The sequence below is a fragment of the Ursus americanus genome, chromosome 16 (genome assembly GCF_024610735.1).
Source record: "Ursus americanus isolate L20-20 chromosome 16, mUrsAme1.1.p, whole genome shotgun sequence".
NCBI classification, from domain to species: domain Eukaryota; kingdom Metazoa; phylum Chordata; class Mammalia; order Carnivora; family Ursidae; genus Ursus; species Ursus americanus.
In genome coordinates, this window is record NC_142142.1 from 49560139 (window position 1) to 49582052 (window position 21914).

At 61.8% G+C, this 21914-nt stretch overlaps 1 protein-coding gene across 4 annotated transcripts in view; it reads left to right on the plus strand.

Moving 5' to 3' along the window:
- The window catches only part of BCL9L (BCL9 like), a 28065-nt gene extending 6233 nt beyond the window's left edge, over nt 1-21832 (plus strand). Inside the window, exons 2-10 of one of the 4 annotated variants that reach the window (XM_045797937.2) lie at nt 893-950; nt 9349-9450; nt 10715-11100; nt 11770-11889; nt 14437-14647; nt 14811-14895; nt 14996-17285; nt 17727-18008; nt 18442-21832. In XM_045797937.2, coding sequence (XP_045653893.2) covers nt 9425-9450; nt 10715-11100; nt 11770-11889; nt 14437-14647; nt 14811-14895; nt 14996-17285; nt 17727-18008; nt 18442-19535 — 4494 coding nt within the window. In that variant the 5' untranslated portion in view covers nt 893-950; nt 9349-9424 and the 3' untranslated portion in view covers nt 19536-21832. The remainder of the gene's footprint in view (nt 1-892; nt 951-9348; nt 9451-10714; nt 11101-11769; nt 11890-14436; nt 14648-14810; nt 14896-14995; nt 17286-17726; nt 18009-18441) is intronic. The other 3 variants (XM_045797941.2, XM_045797939.2, XM_045797940.2) reach the window with 3 other exon arrangements.
- Nucleotides 21833-21914: the final 82 nt, after the last annotated feature.

A 21914-nucleotide genomic window follows, 5' to 3' on the forward strand; every position in this document is an offset into this window, starting at 1 on the left:
GTGGAACCAGCTGCACTCTGGCAGAAGACGCCCTGCACCTGCCCCCTTGAACTGGAAGTTGAGCCCAGCCTGAGGTCTCCTACTCAGCTCCCCCATCCTGGGCCTGGGAGCAGCACAGGCCGGACAGGGTTAAGTCTGGTTGGCAGGGACACCCCCCTACCCCCAGTTCAGAGAGAGAGAGGGAGGGGTGGTTAGCAGCTTGCTCTAGTTGGCGTCTCTCCCAGAATTCTTCGGAAAAGAACTCCCCTTTGACCCCCAGTACAAACTGAGCCAGCCACCAGCCTCCCTCCCGCCTGCCTGTGGGAGCTTCACCCAGCCCCCCTCCTACTGAACTGCTAAGCCAGATCCTCTCACCCCAGGCCCTCCCAGCCAGGCCGGTGGGGACTTTGCATCTTCAGGGGACAAGGTGTATAACCAAAGGGACCACACAGGGACACGGGAGAGGCACCATTCTTTTCTCTGACATAGGATAACTCTGGGGCTGGCTGGCACTGAAAGCCAGGATCCTCCGGTCTCCCCATCCATCCCTTCCCCCAGGACCTCAGGCCAGGTCATGGGAGTGATTGGCCCCGCCTCTCTCGAAGGCATCTTCCAGTGCCTTCTCCTTTCCTGCTTCCAGGATAGGGAGGGGGAGCAGTGTGGTGCCGCAGCTGGGTCAGGCCTGGCTCCCGGCCAATCCACAGAAGTCCTGGAGTGGGGGGGTGGTGTCCGAGTAGCTCAGAGACTTCCTGGAGCTGCAGGCGGTGTGTGTGTGTGTGTGTGTGTGTGTGTGTGTGTGTGTGTGTGTACACGTTTCTGTGGTGTACATGTTGGGGGAGGGGCTGGGGTTATGGGAGGAGCAGGGGCCTAGATTGCTGGCTTGGGGCTTCTAGCTGTGACCCTCTCTCCACAGGGAGCCCCCTTCCCAGACCACACCTTTGAGCCTGAGCCCAGCACACATTACTTCTGAGGTGAGAGCCCGTGTGCTTGTGTGTGCCCTCCGCAGCCTCCTCGCTGCCCTCTTGTCTGCCAGTCTCCTGCTTGGCTTTTTGTCTTGGGCGCCCTCGTCCTAGCTTTCTGCCCCCACTTCTTTCCTTCTCTTGCCCCCAGAGGAGGGGAGCTAACAGCCTTCCTACCTGGAACCTGGGGGTGGGGGTGGGGCAGGAAGGGTTAAAGCGCCTCTCCAGTGAAAGTCCCAGGCCTGTTCTGAGCTGGAGGTGGGGAGCTCCTGCCTGGTCACCCCTGGAGGGCAAGGTACGGTTTCCTGGTCATCCTTCCATACTTGCCCCGCTCTGTCCTGGCTTTGGCCTCCGCCGGCTGAGTCAAAGCCAGGGTGGCTACCAGCCACCGTAATGTGGTTTCTGCCCTGGCCTCTACACACACACACACACACACACACACACACACACACACACACACACACACACACACGGAGGCTGTCTCCCTACTGCCACCCCCCTCCTTTCCTCCCTCCCCTCCTTCCTTACTTAGCAACAACTCCCTGAATTCACAACAAACACGCCTGTAGGCTCCTGGGCTGACTAGGGAAAGCTGCAGAAGGCTGAGGACAGGGAGGAGGCACTTCTCTTAAACTGTCCTTGGGAGGGAGGGGCTTCTCATCCCCCACCCTCCTTCCCCAGGCCCCAGAGGCGACTACCCCTCAGGGACGGGTAGGAAGTGGTCCTGCGTCCAGCTCAGGCAATGAAAAAGTGGGGAGCTGTGACAGGTGTGGCTGAACAGGTGTGGGGGCAGGGCCCGGACTCCACCCTTGACTAGCGAGTCCCACTTGACCTTTGACCCCCACCTGGGGAGCGAGAGGGGTGGCAGACTCCACTCCAGCAGACCGGTCTCTCTCAGCAGGGGCCCTGTGTTGTTGTCATGGTAACTTGCCTGGCTCTCTTCCGACTATTAGGGACCAGGATGGGTGAGGACGTAGCGGGTTGGGGGTGGGTAGGACTGGGCCCCCTCCCCCCCCCCCGAGAACTTTGCTCTCAGGGCACCTGGGCCGAGGGGGTGGGGAGTGGTGCCCTCCCTTTGATCTTTTCCCTGCGCAGGAACTGTGGCCTCTAGCCAGGACCTGGGGCACATCGGGCGTGGAGGGAGTGTGTGTGGAATGAGTGAGGGGCACCCATTCTCTTGTCAGAGCACAGAGGGCTGATGCAGGCTGAACTGGTCTCACGAAATGGTTAAGAACCCAATTGCTGGTGTGTCTGGGTTCAAATGCCGGTTCTTCTCATTCTGGACTGTGTAACTTAGGCAAGTTACTGAACTTGCCTGTGCCTTGAAGCGGAGGGTCGTAAAAGTGCTTTCGTGTGGTGCTGTCCTAAGGACTCCATCAGATCGGGCATGCGTAGCCTTCAGGACAGCCTGATGTGGGAGTAAGTGCTCCATACGAGGCAGAGATCCTTCTCTCTGTTCCTAGCCATCACTTTCTGCAGGGACTCCCAACACCCCCACCCCAGGGGGCTTCGGCAGGGAAGAACTGTTGGCGGTGGGAGAACTGGGGGGTTGAAGGGGACAACCTTTCCAGTACTTCAGATTCGTAGATTCTAAGACCCTTCCAGACTCACCTCGCTGCGTCAGTCTCCCCACTGTTGGAGCCAGCTGACATCTTGATTGCAAGTTCACCAAATAGCCACAGGCCCAGAGAGGGGCCTGGGGGCCTTAGGACATGTCCCTCCCCGCCTGCCGGCACTTCTCAGGCTGAGCTCCCCTCCCCCAGGCTGCTGGCTCAGATCAACTTCAGCCCCCCCCACCGTTCCATCCCTGCTGCTCTGTTCTTTCACCAGGCTGAACGCAACATTCTGTCCTTAAATGGCTTAACTGGCTGCCTCCTCTCCTTCCTGGCCTAAGGGGTCAGGGACCTTCCTTGGGGAGAACAGTGGCAGTGTAGAGCTGTGACATGGATGGCAGCTGTTAGGGCTGCCCCAGGGTCCAGGGTCCCCCGGATTCCCTGTACCCTCTGCCTGGGCATTTTCCCTGAATGTGGCAGAGCAGTGCCCAGGCCTGTGATATGTATAGAAGCCCAGATGGGCATGCCTGGCACCTGCCACACACGACGGGGCAGGGAGGAGGCCTCCTGAAGCCCAGAGGAGGGGTGGGTCATATCAGCATCCACAGTGGCCAGAGGACTCTTTTTGTGGGCTGCATGGTAAGTGTGGGCCAGCTGGAAAGAGTTCTGCTTCAGCCCTGTGTGCCCTGGGGCAGGGTGAGTGCCGAGGGGAGGGAGGGGAGGGACACTGCATGAGCAGGGCTCCTGAAGGTCCTGGCGTGGGGGATGGGATAATGCAGGAGCTGAGGCTTGGGAACTTCTGGATGAGGAGCCCAGGAGTGGACAGCAGGGCTGGGGTACCCACAACTAGGGGAGCTCTGCAGACAGGTGGTTTGGATGTTCTGGGGAGTAAGTATCCAAATCTCAGGGGAAAGTGGATTATAAGACGTGGCAGAAGTGCCTGGGATCCCAGGGCTCCTGGGTCTGAGACCTGGGCTTGGCTAGCAGGTACCTTCTCTGGCCTGGTACCAAGATGGGTGGGTTGGAGCCCCTGGCTCTACGCATCCCCTCCTTCGGGAACCAGAGAGGACACTTCCCTTCTATGGGCCTGAAAGTGAGGGCTCAGGATTGGCTTGGGCCATGCCTCACTGCTAGGCTGGCCATGCCGCCTATGCCCGGCCCCTGGGGCCTGTTCCTTGGGCAGGCTGGGGCTATTTTTGGGATTGGGCTGGGGCTCTGGGGCTGGTTTCAGATGTTCCAATGTGAACAGGAGAAAATGGGAACAGATGGCTGGAGGGTCCTGCTGGGAGCAGGTTATTTTTAGGGCCTTGTTAACCCTTTTGGGGCTTGCAGAGCCACCCTGAGAGGGACAGCCGTCTCCAGTTGAGAAGAGGACGGGTCTTCTCCCTGGATCCCTGCTTTCTAGAACTTCCTGCGCCAGTTGCTTCTCTTGCCCTCTCAGACCTTTCACTCTTTAAGGACGTGCGTGGCAGGAAAGTAGGCTCCAGCTTCCTCCAGCCCAAACCCCGCAAGAGACTACCAAGGGGTCAGGCGGGGAGAGGGCTGCCTGGCTGGGGGGACGTGGGCCACTGTGAACGAGAAACCCCCTTTCACTTGCCTCCTGAGGTTTTGAGACATGCACCTGAAGCTAAGAGAGTGGATAACCGCTTTCTGGGTTCACACTCTGGGTTCAGGTGTATGTCAGTAAACTTAGTGATGCCCAGGGGAGAGTGAGCTGAGGGAGCTGGAGGGCAGAGGAAGAGCCAAGCCTTTGTACTCAGGACCCCTTATATGACGTCTGGGGGCCCCATTCCCTTGGATACTCCAGGGGCAAATGCCCACATATCTGGGTGCCATACGGGGGTAAAGAAGGGGACATCGTGGCCAGAGGTGGTTTCTTGAGGGCTGAGTGTCATAGGCACCCTGTTTCTCTAAGAGGATCTCACCCTATACATTTATCCTCACTTTGAAGATGAAGAAACAGGCTCAGAGGGACAAGTCCCCTAGCTCAGACAGGGCGGGATGTGATTGTCTGCCTGACTGCGAACCCAGCCCTCACTGCACTGCCTGCCGGTGTCCCAACCCCAGGAGGTGAGGCCGCTGGGGCAGGATCTCCTCAGGGAGCAGGTTTCTGGAATGAGTGTGGGAAAGGAGGCCTGGGGGCAGGGGACCCTGCCTGTCCCTGGTCTCCCAATCCCCTAAGCCCTTCTTGCCTGAGGGTGCCAGGACTGACACCAGAAACCCTGCTTGGCCTTCCTGTCTTCCCTGCAGGAAGATCACAGGCACACATCCTGTCTCTCAGTCCCCACCCCCACCCCGTCCTGGCCCACAGGCTCCTGCTTCCTGTAGGGTCACGGCCGTCTGGATGTCAACGTGGGCAGAGCTGGAGGGCCCTCCAGGTGCTGCTGGTGCCAGGGGTTTGGGCCGGGCAGGCGAGGTGAGGGGGCTGGGAGGATGTGTCGGCCGCTGGCGGTACCTGGGGGAGAGAGCCGAGCAGCGGGCGCTGGGTGAGGGCCCGCCCCGTGGTGCTGGCTGGCTGTGCCAGCAGTCTGCCCGCACTCCAGTCCTCCCACAATGGCCCCATTGTTCCCAGCCGCCAGGCCGTTTGGAGGAGGTTCCTAGGCCACCCCTACCCCCCCCCAAACAGGGGCCAGATTAACCCCTTGGAGGACAGGCCAGGTGAGGGCCCACAGGGAGCTACCCTGCCCATTCCTCCCTTTGGGGACTCCAGGCTTTGGGAAGTCACCTTCCACCCACGTGTCCCCAGCAACCGGCTGACTCCAGAGACTGGGGTCTCCCACTGGGGAGGGAGTAGCACCTAGACCCTCTGCCACCCCCACCGTGGTGCAGGTGCCAGGGGGCAGGAAGTGCCAGTGGGGTGGCAGGCGGAGACCAGATATATTTGGGCCGGTGGGGCTAATTCCAGCCACCACCGCCTGCCCTACTGGCTCCTGAGCTCCTTTCCTTCCTGTGAAACCAGAGCTGGGTTGGGCCTAGCTCAGGATTTCGGTGGATTTAAAGAGGCAGCACCATCCCTGCCAGCCTGGCTTCCTCTCCCCCTCCCCAGGTAGGGTCTGGGGCAGAGAGAGGACCGAAGAACTTCTGGCTCTGGCCTTGCCCCGGGCTAACCCTGGGCCCTCGCCCCGGTTGGGGGTACCAGGCTCTTGGCAGCTCCTCTCTCCCAGAGCTTTGGGCGGGTGGGGTGGGCGGGGGTGGGCTGTGGTTTCCTGTGTTGGCTGTTTGTGCCTGGCCCAGAGTGCCCGCCGCCTGCCTGGGCTTCCTGCCCTGTCTTGTTTCCTTGTGCCCCCCACCCTCCCTTCCCCCTCCCCCCTGAGGGAGGGAGCAGCCAGGGATTGGGCAGCGGCCTTTGGGGGCACCCCACTGCCAAGGCATGTCTGCGTCCCAAGGCCTGGCCGCATTGGCACTGGCTGAGGGAGCCAAGTGAGGTGACTTCAAGCTTGTCTAGGCAATGCCATTTGTCTTGCAGCCTCCAGAAGGGACAGTGGGCACCAGAATGGGCAGAACCCCCCCTTCCCTCCAGAAGCACCTTGTTCAGAGACCCCAGACTGGAGTAGTCTGGGACTCGGAGTTCCCACGTCACTGCAGGGTTGGGGTTGGCTGGCATTACCCTGGGGCTGCAGGTGGGGTGCGGTGGTTTGTCAACCAGACAGAAATTGTTGATCGGCATGGTCTCCTTTGGCAAGAGGTGGGGAGGGGCCGGGAAGTGGGGAGAGCTGCTAGGAACCAGGGCTAGGGGACCGCCTCTGAGCCTGTGGGTCCCCACATAGAGGGTCCCAGAGCAATACCTTGGTCCTTGAGCAGATTTCCTGCTGGGCTATGAATCCTTGACCTCCCCACTCGGCTGAGTCACCACCACCTCAGGAAGAGGAAGTGACCTGGGTGGTAGAGGAGAGCTTCTAGGGACCAAGGAGTCCTGACATCCAGGAGAAGGGGGACCCAGCCCTTGTTGTCTTGGGAGCTGCATCTCCCTGAGCCAGGGGACAATAATTCCACCCCCATGGCTCCAGGAGGGCCCGAGCAGACCATTTTCTCTCTAGAGGTGTCTTCCCACCTTACCTGGGAGCGTGGAGCCTCCAAACCGTTTTCTCACTGACTCTCTTGAGTGGTTTCGAACTAGGCAATGAGGCTGGTGGGCAGGCTGGCAAACGCAGCGGGGGCTCCCAGCGTGGGGCAGCTGGAAACAGGCAGGTTGCCACTGGTGTGTGAATGCCCGTTACACCTGTGGCAGTTCTGTGTTGAGCATCCACTGAAGGCATCCATGGAAGCCTTCCTGATCTCCCTCCCCCGGCCGGGGTCAGGTCCACAGGCTCCCCTCAACCCCCAGGGAAGGCGATGGGGAAGCAGCAGATCTCTGGCTCTTTGTTTCAAAGCCTCCTGGGCTGTGCTCCTGGCCCTTTGCTCAGGGGACTCTCGCAGCGAGTTCGTGAGCACAAGTCATCACTCCCCACCCTACTTTCTCCGAGGGAGCCACAGCAATGTGCCCAGAATCCCTTGCCTTTCCTTTCACTCATCCCAGGGGCTCCTGCTCGGGTGCTGAGAAGCCCCCTTCACTCACTGGTGAAAAACTGCACCCACCAGGAATTAGCACCCCCCCCCACCGCCCATCCCCAGGCCTCCAGGTCTCTTCGGTGGGGCCCTGAGTGTGTAGAGGAGGAGGGGTCTTTGGGAGCCTGGGCAAACTCCTGAGGGGTAGGGGGGAGGTATGAGATGGGAAAGTCCTGACTCATCTGTGCTTGACTCAGCTCGCCCTGCGGCCGGGTGGGAGCGAGGGGGTGGAGTTGGAGAGGGGAGAGCCACTCCAAGATTCTTCTGAGGAGGAGCCTTGGTCAGACTGGGGACACTGGAGAGGACGAATTTCCTAACAGCCCCTTCCCAAATTATTACAGGTCCCAACATATGAAACTGTAAACACAGGAGGTAGTGGGTGCCCCTTGCCCCGCCTCTCTGCCGCACAGGGGGCGGGCCCAGTGCCTGGAAGCCCACTTCTCTCGTGCAGGCTCAGACGAGGAGTCCTGACTCCAAGAGGGGGGGCAAGACACTGCAGTGCGGGGAAACACCGCAGGAACGGGGTCTTGGCGCTGCCACGCACTGGTCACATGACCCAGGGGCATGTCGCTTCTTTTTCCCACACCTCAGTCTCATCCTGGTGAAATGGGGATGATAATACTGTTCCTTTAGGTGGTAGGTAGTTTTGAGGAGCCGCGCGGTGGTGAAGGTGAGAGCTTGAGTGAGACGCGTCAGCCACAGGCCTGTCCCTAAGCCCAGGTCCCTCTCCAGCCCCGCTCTTAACTGCTTCTGCTCTAACCTGTTGCAGGAGATGGGGGCTGGCGGAGGGAGGCGTCCAAGCCGGGCCCTGGACTTTGGAACCTTCCCCTGAGGAGCCTCTCTTCCCAGAGACAGAGCTAGAGCAGGGAAGGCCAATATGCTTGGGGTTAATTTAGGGTTAGACTCCCACAGGGTCACGGGTGGGGGGTGGCCTCGCCTCCAGGTCCAGCCCAGCCTCCGGCAGCCCTGCTGGGAGCGGCGGGAGTGCGCACCGACGTCTGGCTGGGCGGATCACGAGGGCGAGGCTGGGCCCAAGTCTCCTCCCCTCCCCCACCCTGATCGGTGGGGCGGGGGAGGGGAGGGCAGGGGGCGGTTGGGTGAGGCTTCGGTGTTTGTGTGAGTCTATTTGTTGGTGTATCTATGGCCCCGCGTGTATGTGTGTGTGCGCGCGTGTGTTCCTTTGTCACTACCAGGCTCAACTTTCTCCGGTTCCCTTGTGGCCGGGCCTCAGTCTTTTCATCCGTTCAATGAGTCGGCGCGCTCCCTCTCTGCCGTCGGGCAGCCCGGGCGTCTGCGGGTGCCCCAGGCTGATTCCGTGCTCCTGCTTGGGCCAGCGCCTCCCTCGCCCTCCAGCACGCCTCCGCGGGTCGGCGTGGGCGCGCCTCTGGTTTCCTGGGCTCCGTGCGTGTCTTTGTCTCCCTGTCCACGTGTGAGCTGTGAGTGTGTGTGAGTCAGAGTTCGGGTACTTGTGGGTCTCGGAGCCCCTGCCAGGCGGCGCCCAGCGCTAGGCCGAACCTCGGCCCGCCGCCGCCGCCCGCGCCCCGCCCCTCGCCGCACTTGGCCGGGTGTCTGTCGGTGCGGCGCGTGCGGGGCCCGGCGAGGCATGCTGCAGTCCTGTCCGTCTCCCGCTCCCTCGCTCGCTCGCTGGTTCCCTCGCTCGCTCTGCCTCTCCGCTCGGGCTCTGCCGAAGGGGGCGGGGTGGGGTGCAGGGGCGGGGGGGGAGGGGAGGCTCCTGCATTCTTGCGGTCGGGGAGGAATCTGAGCCAGCGTTACTGGTCTCCAGAAGAGCCCAGCTGCAGCCCCGGGGCCCCGCCAGGCCTCTCGCTGCCCGCCCGGGCCTGCTGGAATGGGCACGGGCTAGGCCTCGAGCTGGGGGCGGGGCGGGGCATTGCCCCTACCCCCGGCCGCCTCTGCGCCGGGGGGCGCCCTGGGGGCGGGGCGTGAGGAATGCCCCACCAGGGGTGAGGGGCGTGCCTGGGAGCGGGAGTCCCCCAGGGGGCCAGAGCAGAACTCACGGCCGCCCCACGCGGGCACCTTTGCAACCTATCCTTTTAGTGATTTCTGCCTCTGCGGCCCGGGGGAGGGGGGGGCCCTGCTAGAGACTGCAAGCTCCCTGAGGGTAAGGTGCGGGAGGGATCGGGATACAATCGGCCTCTAGGATAGAGACCCCACCTAGTAGTCCTCCCTTTCCATTCCCACCTTACCCTGTCTAGTTCCCTAGTCCCAGGGCTGTTGGGTCCTCCCTTCTCCCTTCCCCTTCTTACACCCCCTCCCCAAGTCACAAGTTTTCTCTTTGGGGCTTGTTGCTGCAGTCCGTGCTCCAGTACCGAGTACCTGGCTGGGCCCTGGGCACGCACAGGGGCCGTAGCCCCACTGTGTGTGGGAGCCATGAGGATCCTGGCTAACAAGACAAGGTGTGTGGGTGTCGTGGAGGGCGGGAAGTGTGTGTGTGTGTGGAGTGCGGGGAAGGGAAGGGCCCAGTGATCATGGGGCTGAGCTGTGCTGGCTTGGAGAGTGAGCCCTATGGGCACTTGGCTTCTAAGGCCACCGGTGGGCTAAAGGGGGGTCAGAATGGGAAGGCCTGCCCTGAGGCAGGAGCCCACAGCCTTAATGCCTGGGCCCAGGGGACAGAGGGCAATGGCAATCAGCTATGCCTGCTGCTCTAGTCCCTTCCAGCCCTTGCCTCCTAAAAAACGGTTTGAGCCGACCCCCGCCCACCCCACCGTCGGGTCCAATGGCGCCCTCTGGCCTCAGTCTAGCTGGGGGTGGGAGCTGGAGGGAGGGGCGGTGCCTGCCTCCCTCCCCTTCCCCAGGAGAAGCCGGCAGACAGGGCCAGGCGGCAGCAGCAGGACAGCAGAGCTGAAATAAATCTGAGCTGGTGTGGAATGAGGGGGGATAAATATCCTCTCCCGTGATGTGATCTTTCCAGCGGCTATTAATAGGTCTCCGGGGAGGGGGAGGCGGTGGGGGGAGCGGGCTGGAGCTTAAAGGGCCCGCAGCCTAGGCTGCAGGAATCCTTGGCTTCCAGCTTCGCTCCAGTCTGCTCAACACACCGCTCCCCTCCCCCTTTCCTCCTGCTCCTGCCTGCCTGCCAGGCCTGCCGGTGGACCCCCTTCAGGCTTTCCCCTCCTGCTCTGGGGAGCTGTCTGGACCAGTGGGTACCACTCTCCAGTGTGCTTGTCCCCATGTCCCCAGAGGAATGGGGCCGGGGGCGTGAGCAGTGACCCTCAGGTCCTGTGCCCCTTACCTGCTGGTGTTGGGGCACGTGAAAGTTGACAGTGAGGACCTTGGAAGGAGACTGGAGACAGCAAACCCTAAAAGAGTGGTTGTTTAAGTGCTGGTCAGGTGCTGGTGGAGGGGCTGGCGTGGAGGCTCTCAGTCTGATGGATGTTGGGGGGATGGGGGCGGATTCTGCCACTCAAGGCCCTGGTTTCCACTTGAATTGTGGGGTCTGAGAGGTGGAGAGGGTTGCCCTATCTTCACTGCCCAAGGTGGAGAAAGGCGTCAGCCCTTGTCTGAGGAGCCAGAGGGGGAGATAGGGAATAGCTGGTGGTCTTGCAGACGCTCCTCGGCCCCCACCGCCACTACCATTAGGTGAGGCAGGATGCGGCAGTTAAAATGCAGGCGTGCTAGGCGCCTAGCAAGATGAACTTTCCTGTCTCTCCCACCTTGTCCCAGGTTACCCCACCCCAGGAGGAGAGAAGCTCCAGGGAGCCCGCCGCTGTCCCCGCGCGGCCACTGCCCCCCGGCCCCAGCCAAGCCAATGCACCCAGAAAATAAGTTGACCAATCATGGCAAGACAGGGAATGGCGGGGCCCAATCCCAGCACCAGAATGTGAACCAAGGACCCACCTGCAACCTGGGCCCGAAGGGCGTGGGGGCGGGGAGCCATGGGGCCAAGACCAACCAGATCTCACCCAGCAACTCAAGTCTGAAGAACCCCCAGGCAGGGGTGCCCCCTTTCAGCTCGCTCAAGGGCAAGGTGAAGAGGGAGCGGAGCGTGTCTGTGGACTCTGGAGAGCAGCGAGAGGCTGGGACCCCATCCCTGGATTCAGAGGCCAAAGGTACCCCATTTCCTGATCCCCAAGACCCCGGCATGTTCCAGTCCAAGGCCCAAGCTTGCTGCCCCCTTTGCCTCATCCCTGTCCCTTGCTCCTCTCCAGCATTTATGCAGGGTCACCTTTCTCTTACCCCCATTATACCCACTGACTTGGTCATTCTGTTAGGAGTGGGGGTGGCCAGGGCGGGGACTTCTCATCCTTAGGTGGCACACACGGAAGGGCCACACAGCGTGATGGGGCTTCGGTCAGCCTCATTCCTCTCCAGAGGGGGAGAGGGAGGCGCTCTGGGGTGAGGAGCGGACCCACACACCTCGTAGGAACCTCCTGGTATCCCAGCTGGTGGGAGCCTTTGAGCAGGCTCGGGGGCCTGGAAGGGTAGCAGTGGCTTCCCCCTCCCTCACCCACCCCCCCAGCCCTAATTAGAACCAGTTGTGGTTGGGGATTATGCTGTGCTTGGTGCTGGGTGGGGGAAGGGAGACAGGCAGCGGGGCTGGAGAGAGAAATCAGAAACAAATGGTGTGGTGGGGGCCAGGGGCTGGCAAAATGCCCACCATGGCCTGGGCAGTGCCCTCTTGGGGGGGCATCTGGGAGCCTGGGCCTGTGGAGCCCCTGGGTGCAGGAGGACAGGGCCTCAGGGCCCTCACTCTGACCCCTGCCCGCTCTGGCCCGCAGAGGTGGCTCCCCGGAGCAAGCGGCGGTGTGTGCTGGAGAGGAAGCAGCCATACAGTGGGGACGAATGGTGCTCAGGACCCGACAGCGAGGAGGACGACAAGCCCATTGGGGCCACCCACAGTGAGTGCCCATCAATGCCAGGCTCTTGTGGCCCGAGGTGCCCTGGGGCGGGGGGCGGTGGGATGATGGCTGCCCTGAGGGAGCCTCCCTCTACTCACCTAGGACTTCAGAGGTCTGAGTCTGAGCAGGGAGCAGGGGTCAGGGGCCCGGGGCCCAGGCTACTTCTCTCCCGTCTCACCTGTTGCTCTGTCCCTCCCTGCACCGTGACAGCTTAGCCCCTGCCTTCCAGGTGCTCAGTGGCCCCCTCTTCCGAGGGACAGCATTGGGGTGGGGTGGCCCCTCCTGGCCACACCACCTACGCCTCCTCCCATGAATTCTTGGCCTCTGCTGCCACCTACTGGTCAGTGGAGGGAGGGTGGCGAGGGTCCTGCATCTCGGAGCCAGACGGTTGGCTCTGCCTGGCAAAGTCTGGCTAAGCCTGGGTGTGAGCTGACAGTGGCTGTGTCTCTGGCGCCCTTCCCCAGCCTCTGACTGACTCCTGGAGTGCGTCACCAGGACGAGGAGTGGGTGTGGGTGGGTGCCCGCTCCTCTCATTCTTTTATTGATCAGTGTCTGTTTGGGCCCTGCTCAAGTAATGGGGAGAACCTGACACTCTCCTGCCCTTGGGAGGCCCACACACATTTACTGGGTGATTCCCCTCAAAACTGACATCTCTTTGAGGGGAGAAACAACTTAATGCAGACGGAACTAGCCAGAGAATGTTAAATTGTGAACGGCTTGCCGGCTGGGACCCTAGAAAGGAGGAAGAAAAAAATGTGCTGGCTCCTTGGCTACTTTGTTTTATCTAATCCTTGCAACAGCCCTAGGAAGTAGGTGTGATTCTGGTGAGGAGGAAACAGACTGAGCAGATTTTTTGGAAGGAGCGGACCACGTCCGTCCGTGGAGGTGGGGCGCGCGGGCTGGGACTTTAAAAGTCCTCTGATCTCAGGTGCTCCCCAGGGTGGTCCATGAGCCCCGCTGAACCCATCAGTGATGGATGGGGTTGGTCACTGCCTCCTGGGACCCACGAGCCCTCCAACCACTCCAATTTGCTTTTTTTAACTGCCAGGATGTAGAAACGTTGGAAGAAAGAGGGAAATACGAAGGAGAAGGTGCTAACAGCCCAGCCCCAGCCCCAGCGCTAAAGCAGCCATTGCTACTGTTTCAATCGTACTTGCCTCATGTTCTCAAAGAGTTCTTAGATTGGCCCGTCCGATGTAGCGGCTAATAGCACAGCTTCTGCAGTCAGACCACTGTGGTTTATATCCTGGATCTCCCACTTTTTATTTGTGTGAATTTGGGAAAGGGTCCCAGTTTCCTCATCCATAGAAATGGATTTCTTCACAGGATTGGTGTGAAGAGTGAATGAATCCATACGCGTAACCCTTAGAACACTGTTAGCTTTATTATTGTTATTATTGTACTAGAGAGTTCCTTATTGGAATAAAGCCTTTCTCCCTCCCCTACCTTAGACCAGGGAGTCCTAGGTCTGCGTACGGAGCACACACCTTGCTCTTCCCAGGACAGCCCTCACCACTGAGGCCAGCTCTCAGGCCCCCTCCGCCCCCAAGCTTTTGGCTCTGTAATTCTATGTAAAATTTGTTTACCTTGGCATGGGAATGGGTCCCCTGACTTACCTGGTGCTGTTAATGACCACGCGTAGATCTTTTTCAGGCTAGGACTTAGCATCCACTTTGTGACCAAGGGACAAACTTCGCTCTGTGCTCAGGGTGGTCAGTCTACGCTGGGAGGGCACCCATTATGCCAACCTTTTCTGACTCTGTTTTCTAAGTGATTTTTTTTTTGTTGGCAACATCGTTCTGAAGTTGCTGTAAAAATAGATTTCTTTGACCGGCCCCGCTGTGCGGAGCAGGGAGTTAGTGTTTCCATTTTATAGATGAAGCAACGGAGGCTGAAAGAGCTGAGCTGTCTTGTCCGTACGGGCACAAAGTCCGTTAGTGGTGGGCTAGAATGCAAAACCACTCGTCGTCTGACTCAGCAATCTCTGCAGCCTCTTGGCTTTCTCCCCTCGCCTGGTCAGAGTGTTGGCGGGTGCGCACGCACACGCACGCACACGCACACGCACGCACGCACACACACACACACTGTAGTACGTAGGTTCAGAGCGGGGCTTTGGGGTCCCTGATGGGCTGTGTCACCTTGGGTGAGGAATGTCATCCCTCCAGAGTTGTTTCCTCCTCTCTAAAGCAGAGTGTAGGACACCCTCCTCCCACGAATGTTGTGGTCAGGTGGAGTCACGTCTCTAAGTGCCCTTCGGGAGGCCAGGCACAGGGGAACCTGTTTGTAAGGGTCACATTTCCCATCCCCTTCGTCTCCATATGGTCCCCACAATTTCCGTCCTGGTCAAGGACTATTCGAAGGCAAGTAAGTGTGGACACCAGACACATACCACGACAGTGTGACAACAGCTCAGCCAGCCAGCCTGAGCTGAGAAGCAGGGAGCCTGTCTGTCCCTGGGCGTCTCTGGGATGGGGCGGGGGCGAGTGGCAGCTGGCTCTCCTTTCTGACTCTGGGCCGCTTACCGCGTTTCTCTCCTCTCCCGTGCAGACTGTAATGTAGCAGATCCAGCCATGGCGGCCCCACAGCTGGGTCCTGGCCAAGCCGCCCAACTGCCCCTCAGCGAGAGCAGTGCACCAGGACCCCCGCATGGGCCGCCGCCAGGCCTTCGGCCTGACGCCCCTGGGGGCGGGGGTGGGGGTGTCCCCGGAAAGCCCCCCTCACAGTACGTGTATGTCTTCACCACCCACCTGGCCAACACGTAAGTGCCTCAGGGCGGGCCTCCGTTTACCCGGCACCCCTCGGCCTGGGGTGCTGCGTGCGCGCCTGCGGGGAGCCAGGGTTAGGTTGGGCTGGGTTGGGCAAGGGCAAGCCTTCCCTCCTGGCCACCTGTCTGAGCTGTTTGTGCCTGACCTTCTGCGCAGGGCTGCCGAGGCGGTGCTGCAGGGCCGGGCTGACTCCATCCTGGCCTACCACCAGCAGAACGTGCCGCGGGCCAAGCTGGACCAGGTGAGCGCGGCGCCCCGCGCGGCCACGGTGCCTCTGAGGACACAGGGTTGGCTGGTGCCTCCCCTTACCGGTCTCATGCTCTGCTTCTGTCCTCCCGCAGGTCCCGAAAGTGCCACCTACCCCAGAACCTTTGCCCTTAAGCACGCCGTCAGCGGGCACCCCGCAGTCGCAGCCACCGCCACTCCCTCCGCCGTCAGCCCCGGCCCCGGGCAGCGCCCCACCCGCTCTGCCTTCTGACGGTCCTCCCGAGGACGCTGGCCAGGACCTGACGCCCAACTCGGTGGGAGCTGCCAGCACAGGTGGTGGCACCGGGGGCACCCACCCTAACACCCCTACAGCCGCCGCCTCCAGCAACCCGCTGCCTCCTGGAGGAGACCCCAGCAGTGCCCCTGGCCCTGCCCTGCTCGGGGAGGCTGCCCCTGCGGGCAACGGGCAGCGGAGCCTGGTGGGCTCTGAAGGGCTGTCCAAGGAGCAGCTGGAGCACCGGGAGCGTTCCCTGCAGACGCTTCGAGACATTGAGCGGCTGTTGCTCCGCAGCGGGGAGACGGAGCCCTTCCTCAAGGGACCCCCAGGAGGAGCCGGCGAGGGGGGACCACCAGCACAAGCCCCTCCTGCCCCCCAGCAGCCCCCCACGGCCCCTCCCAGTGGGCTGAAAAAGTACGAGGAGCCCTTGCAGTCTATGATCTCACAGACGCAGAGCCTGGGGGGCCCCCCGCTGGAGCACGAAGTGCCTGGGCACCCCCCAGGCGGGGACATGGGGCAGCAGATGAACATGATGATGCAGAGGCTGGGCCAGGACAGCCTGACGCCGGAGCAGGTGGCCTGGCGCAAGCTGCAGGAAGAGTACTACGAGGAGAAGCGGCGGAAGGAGGAGCAGATCGGGCTGCACGGGGGCCGCCCTCTGCAGGACATGATGGGCATGGGGGGCATGATGGTGAGGGGGCCACCGCCTCCCTACCACAGCAAGCCTGGGGATCAGTGGCCCCCCGGCATGGGGGCACAGCTGCGGGGGCCCATGGATGTCCAAGATCCCATGCAACTCCGGGGCGGACCTCCCTTTCCCGGCCCCCGTTTCCCAGGCAACCAGATGCAACGGGTGCCTGGGTTTGGAGGCATGCAGGGTATGCCCATGGAGGTGCCCATGAATGCCATGCAGAGGCCTGTGAGGCCAGGTATGGGCTGGACCGAAGACTTGCCCCCCATGGGGGGGCCCAGCAATTTTGCCCAGAATGCCGTGCCCTACCCAGGTGGGCAGGGTGAAGCGGAGCGATTCATGACCCCCCGGGTCCGGGAGGAGCTGCTGCGGCACCAGCTGCTGGAGAAGCGGTCGATGGGCATGCAGCGCCCCCTGGGCATGGCAGGCAGTGCCATGGGGCAGGGCATGGAGGTGGAGCGGATGATGCAGGCGCATCGGCAGATGGACCCGGCCATGTTTCCTGGGCAGATGGCTGGTGGTGAGGGCCTGGCGGGCACTCCCATGGGCATGGAGTTTGGTGGAGGCCGGGGCCTCTTGAGTCCCCCCATGGGGCAGTCTGGGCTGAGAGAGGTGGACCCTCCCATGGGGCCAGGCAACCTCAACATGAACATGAATGTGAACATGAACATGAACATGAACTTGAACGTCCAGATGACCCCACAGCAGCAGATGCTGATGTCACAGAAGATGCGGGGCCCAGGGGACATGATGGGGCCGCAGGGCCTCAGTCCCGAGGAGATGGCCCGGGTGCGGGCCCAGAACAGCGGCGGCATGATGGGTGGCCCCCAGAAGATGCTCATGCCCTCGCAGTTCCCCAACCAGGGCCAGCAGGGATTCTCTGGGGGCCAGGGGCCCTATCAAGCCATGCCCCAGGACATGGGCAATACTCAAGACATGTTCAGTCCCGACCAGAGCTCAATGCCCATGGGCAACGTGGGCACCACCCGGCTCAGCCACATGCCCCTGCCCCCTGCGTCCAATCCTCCCGGGTCTGTGCATTCAGCCCCTAACCGGGGGCTGGGCAGACGGCCTTCAGACCTCACCATCAGTATTAATCAGATGGGCTCACCGGGCATGGGGCACCTGAAGTCGCCCACCCTTAGCCAGGTGCACTCGCCCCTGGTCACCTCACCCTCCGCCAACCTCAAGTCACCCCAGACTCCCTCACAGATGGTGCCCTTGCCTTCGGCCAACCCGCCGGGACCTCTCAAGTCACCGCAGGTCCTCAGCTCCTCCCTCAGTGTCCGTTCACCCACTGGCTCACCCAGCAGGCTCAAGTCTCCTTCCGTGGCGGTGCCTTCTCCCGGCTGGGTCGCCTCGCCCAAGACAGCCATGCCCAGCCCTGGGGTCCCCCAGAACAAGCAGCCGCCTCTCAACATGAACTCTTCTACCACCCTGGGCAGCATGGAACAGGGTGAGTCAGCTGGGCCAGGCCGGGGGGTGGGGGGTACTGGACTCTGGCACTGGGAACCTGCCAGCAGTGCCGGGGGTGTGTTCTTGCCAGGGCAGGGGAGCGCGTGAAGGCATCCGTACTGGGTGAATGGCTCGGCTTGAGGGGCACATGTCAGCAGCCGAGCGTGGGATTCCACACTGGGTGTCATAGGGCTGTCCCAGGCATTTGGAGGGGTTCACATTTGGGCTCTCTCCACTGTCTGGGGGCCCCGAGGCTGCAGGAACTGCTCGAAGACGGGTGGGCAATAATGATAACAGGTTGAGCAGAACATTGGGGTAGAGGTGTGCCTGGAGGGGTCAGGAGATTTGGGAGCTGGCCTCTTCCTAACCCACCGTGTGAGCGGCCAAACTCGTCTTCACCTCCCCTGTCACCCCCGCTCTTTCTGTCTCCCCGCTTCTGTAGGTGCCCTCCCGCCTAGCGGCCCCCGGAGCACCTCCTCAGCGCCTCCCGCCAACCCTCCCAGCGGCCTCATGAACCCCAGCCTGCCATTCACTTCCTCCCCAGACCCCACGCCTTCCCAGAACCCCCTGTCACTGATGATGTCCCAGATGTCTAAGTACGCCATGCCCAGCTCCACCCCGCTCTACCACAACGCCATCAAGACCATCGCCACCTCCGACGACGAGCTGCTGCCCGACCGGCCCCTGCTCCCCCCTCCACCACCGCCACAGGGCTCTGGGCCAGGTGCGAGGCAGGAAGGGGGCCGCAGGGAGAGGAGCTGGTGTGGGCACCGGGCGTGGGAAGAGCGGCCACGGCCAGCAGGCGCTCCCGTGTTTCTGCTGGCTCTCGTGTGCTCCCAGCAGGCCCTGGGAGGGGGGCGGGTGATGTCCCGGGTCAGGTTCCCACTTGTCGTGTAGCGAAACCAAGCCCAGGGCACCCGAGTGGCCTTGCCAGCGTCCAGTGAGTGAGGTGCCTACGGCAGACTGGGCCAGAACTCAGGTCTCTGGGCTTCTCACGTGAATGCCTGAAGTCCGTGCCGCTGAGCCAGCACAGGCCCCTGGTGGAGGCCCTCACCCCTCCTGGCGTGGCCTGACTGGGGGGTGGGGAAGAGCTGAGTCCTGTAGCCTCCCCCAGCCGGGTGCACACAGCGCCTGACCCCCTCTCTCTCTCCCCACAGGGATCAGCAATAACCAGCCCAGCCAGCTGCACTTGAACTCAGCTGCTGCCCAGAGCCCCATGGGCGTGAACCTGCCAGGCCAGCAGCCCCTGTCCCACGAACCCCCGCCCACTATGTTGCCCTCCCCTACCCCTCTGGGCTCCAACATTCCACTGCACCCCAATGCGCAGGGGACAGGAGGGCCCCCTCAGAACTCGATGATGCTGCCTCCAGGGGGCCCAGACTCCCTGAGTGCCCCCTGTGGCCCTGTGCCCAGCTCCTCCCAGATGATGCCCTTCCCCCCTCGGCTGCAGCAGCCCCATGGTGCCATGGCCCCCAGCGGGGGTGGGGGCGGGGGGCCTGGCCTGCAGCAGCACTACCCTTCGGGCATGCCCCTGCCCCCAGAGGACCTGCCTAGCCAGCCGCCGGGCCCCATGCCCCCTCAGCAGCACCTGATGGGCAAAGGCATGGCTGGGCGCATGAGCGACGCCTACCCCCCGGGCGTGCTCCCTGGGGTGGCATCCGTGCTGAACGACCCCGAGCTGAGCGAGGTGATCCGGCCCACCCCGACGGGGATCCCTGAGTTCGACTTATCGAGGATCATCCCCTCTGAGAAGCCAAGCAGCACCCTCCAATACTTCCCCAAGAGCGAGAACCAGCCCCCCAAGGCCCAGCCCCCCAATCTGCATCTCATGAACCTGCAGAACATGATGGCGGAGCAGACCCCCTCCCGGCCCCCCAACCTCCCGGGCCAGCAGGGCGTCCAGCGGGGTCTCAACATGTCCATGTGCCACCCCGGACAGATGTCCTTGCTGGGCAGGACAGGTGTGCCCCCGCAGCAGGGCATGGTGCCCCACGGCCTGCACCAGGGAGTCATGTCCCCGCCACAAGGCCTCATGGCCCAGCAGAATTTCATGCTGATGAAGCAACGGGGTGTGGGGGGCGAGGTCTACAGCCAGCCCCCCCACATGCTCTCCCCACAGGGCTCCCTCATGGGCCCCCCGCCCCAGCAGAACCTCATGGTGTCCCACCCCCTGCGGCAGCGCAGCGTGTCTCTGGACAGCCAGATGGGGTACCTCCCGGCGCCGGGCAGCATGGCCAACCTGCCCTTCTAGCGGTCCCCGGGGCGGGGAGGGCTGGGGCGATACTGCAAATATGATAACCTTAAAGAAGTTTCTTCCCCTCCAGTGTTGGGATGGCCTGGGTCAAGGGGTGGGGTGGAGGGGTGGGAGGGGCTCGTGTGGGGAGTGGCGTTTGTGGAAACCAGAAGTGCTGGCAGCTTAGGGGAAAGTGGCAGAGCGGGGTGGGGGGTTTTGGATTGGGGTTCTATTTCCGCCGCGGGGACTGCCCCTCCCTCACCCCTCCCCAGTCCGATGGAGCCTCTCTTTTCCCTCGTTCTCGGCACCCCTCCCGCTCTTCAGCTATGCTTTCAGAGTCCTGTTATGGAATCCTGGGGGGAGAATCCTGGGGGGGGAGTGGGAGGAGAGGAGAGGTCTCCCCACTCTGTCCCTTTCTGCGCTGTCTCCTTGGCTCTGTGTTGCTGGGGTTTCACTCTCCTCTTGGTTTCTCTGCTCCCAGCTGTTTTTTCCTTCTGTCTTTTCCTGCCTCGTTTCCTCTCCCTGCTGCTGTGGCTGACCCCCTCTCCCACCCCTCCCTGCAGGCGGCTGGCTAGGTGGGCAGGCGCCAGCCGCGACTGTAAATAGTACGCTGAGCTTTTGTGCGGGTTTGTGTGTGTGCTGTATTTCTGTGTTTTGATAGAAGTCACAAACAAGAAAAAAGGTTAAACCCTTCCCTTCCCCCTTCTTCAAATTATTGCCCCTTTCCATTCCCCTGGACTCAGGACCACGCAGTTCGACGCACGCACCCGCTGTTTGCCGGGTCTCTGGGTCCGTAAGGCTACCATTCCGGTCCCTTCCCCAGATGGTGAAACGACAGATACCCCGCACCTAAACTGAGGTCAGACCACCGAGGCTTCCACCTGGAGAGCCCCATCTGAGCTGAGACACCCCCCCTCCCCCCGCCAAAGCGGCAGCCAGTCTGCTGCTGAATGAATTCAGGAGAACGTGTGCTCGGGCACGCATGTTTGCCCCACACAGGGGACCCGGGGCTCTGGCTTCCCAGCTCCGGATGTCTGGCATCCGCTGCTGCTACACCTTAGCCAGAACTTGAAGTCCTTCATCCCCCGTGTGGAGTGGGGGAAAGGAGGAAGAGGTGGAGGCTGTGTGGCTCCTTGAGCGGGGCCATGGAGCAGTGGCCCAGCGGCCCAGATGGTCCTGTGCCTGCTGCAGCAGCCCTGGGCCGGGGAAGCCCCAGGCCCCGACTTTCCCAGGAGCTGCCACCCACTTCCCACCAAAGGCGGAAGGAAGAGGGTTTGGCTGGATCGATCTGTCTCCCTCCAGCCTCTGCCCTTTGAGGATGGGTTAGAGAAAGTGATGGAGAAGCAGGGCGCATCCTACCTGCCCGCTCACTGGCAAGGTCCTGCTGCCCGGGGCTCGGGGCTCTCTGCCTGCCCAGGCCCAGCCACTGCCTTCCCCTTGCTCCCCTGCTCTTTCCCAGAACTCCCCACCTGCCTCTGGTCAGAGCTGAAGCCATACAGACTCAGTGTTTTGCCCCCTTGGCCCCAGGAGTAAAACACTTCTCCTTTTCTCACTTCCTTTCCTGCCTTGTGAGGTGGCAGGGCAGTTCCCTGGCCTTTGTGCCCGAACTCCAGGGCCAAGGGCCATTTTTAGACAAGGTGTCTTCTGCCATGGCCCCGTCCCCAGCCTTTCTGATCTGCAGGGTCTGGCCTTGCATTGGCAGCTGTGTTACAAAGGGAATTTGCCCCACTTTTCCCAGTCTGGTGCTGTCCTCAGTCCACCGTCAGCCAGGTCAAGCGCTTCCTCTGGGGCTGGCTGGCTGCAGGCCCCTGCCTTCCCCAGCACCTCCCTGGGGCCCCGGGGGCCAGGGCCCCAGCACCTGTGGTTGGGGGCCACCTGCCTTCCATCCTGCCAGGCGCTTTGCCCACCCTGCCTCAATCTGGGCCAGTGAGCCCCCCCACCCCTGACCCAATGCTCCCCAAACTGACTCTTTTAAGTGTTTCCTGCCCAGAGGAGAGAGGGGTCAGACTGCAAAGGGCCGAGTGTCCTCCCCATTCTCCTCTTGCCCCATCTCCGCCACCAGACTAGCTTTCCAAGGTGAACTCCACAGGCCAGCCTACGTCCCTCCATCCATGGCCATACCCCCAGCCATTTTGTACCATTATATAAATATATATATATAAATATAAATATATAAATACAATATGTGAAGACATCTTCTTGGTTTTTATTTTGAAACAATTTTTAGGCTTGTTCCGGGGGTCTCTGTGCTGCCTGTACTGTATTGACCTGTTTTATAGGTGCCTTTTTATTAAAAAGAGAAAATTAAAAATCCAGCCTCTTGCCTTTTTGCTTCCGTGTCTGGCTACTCCACTGCCCAGCTTACTGTTGGATGCTGGGAGGGAAAAGGGGGGCCCC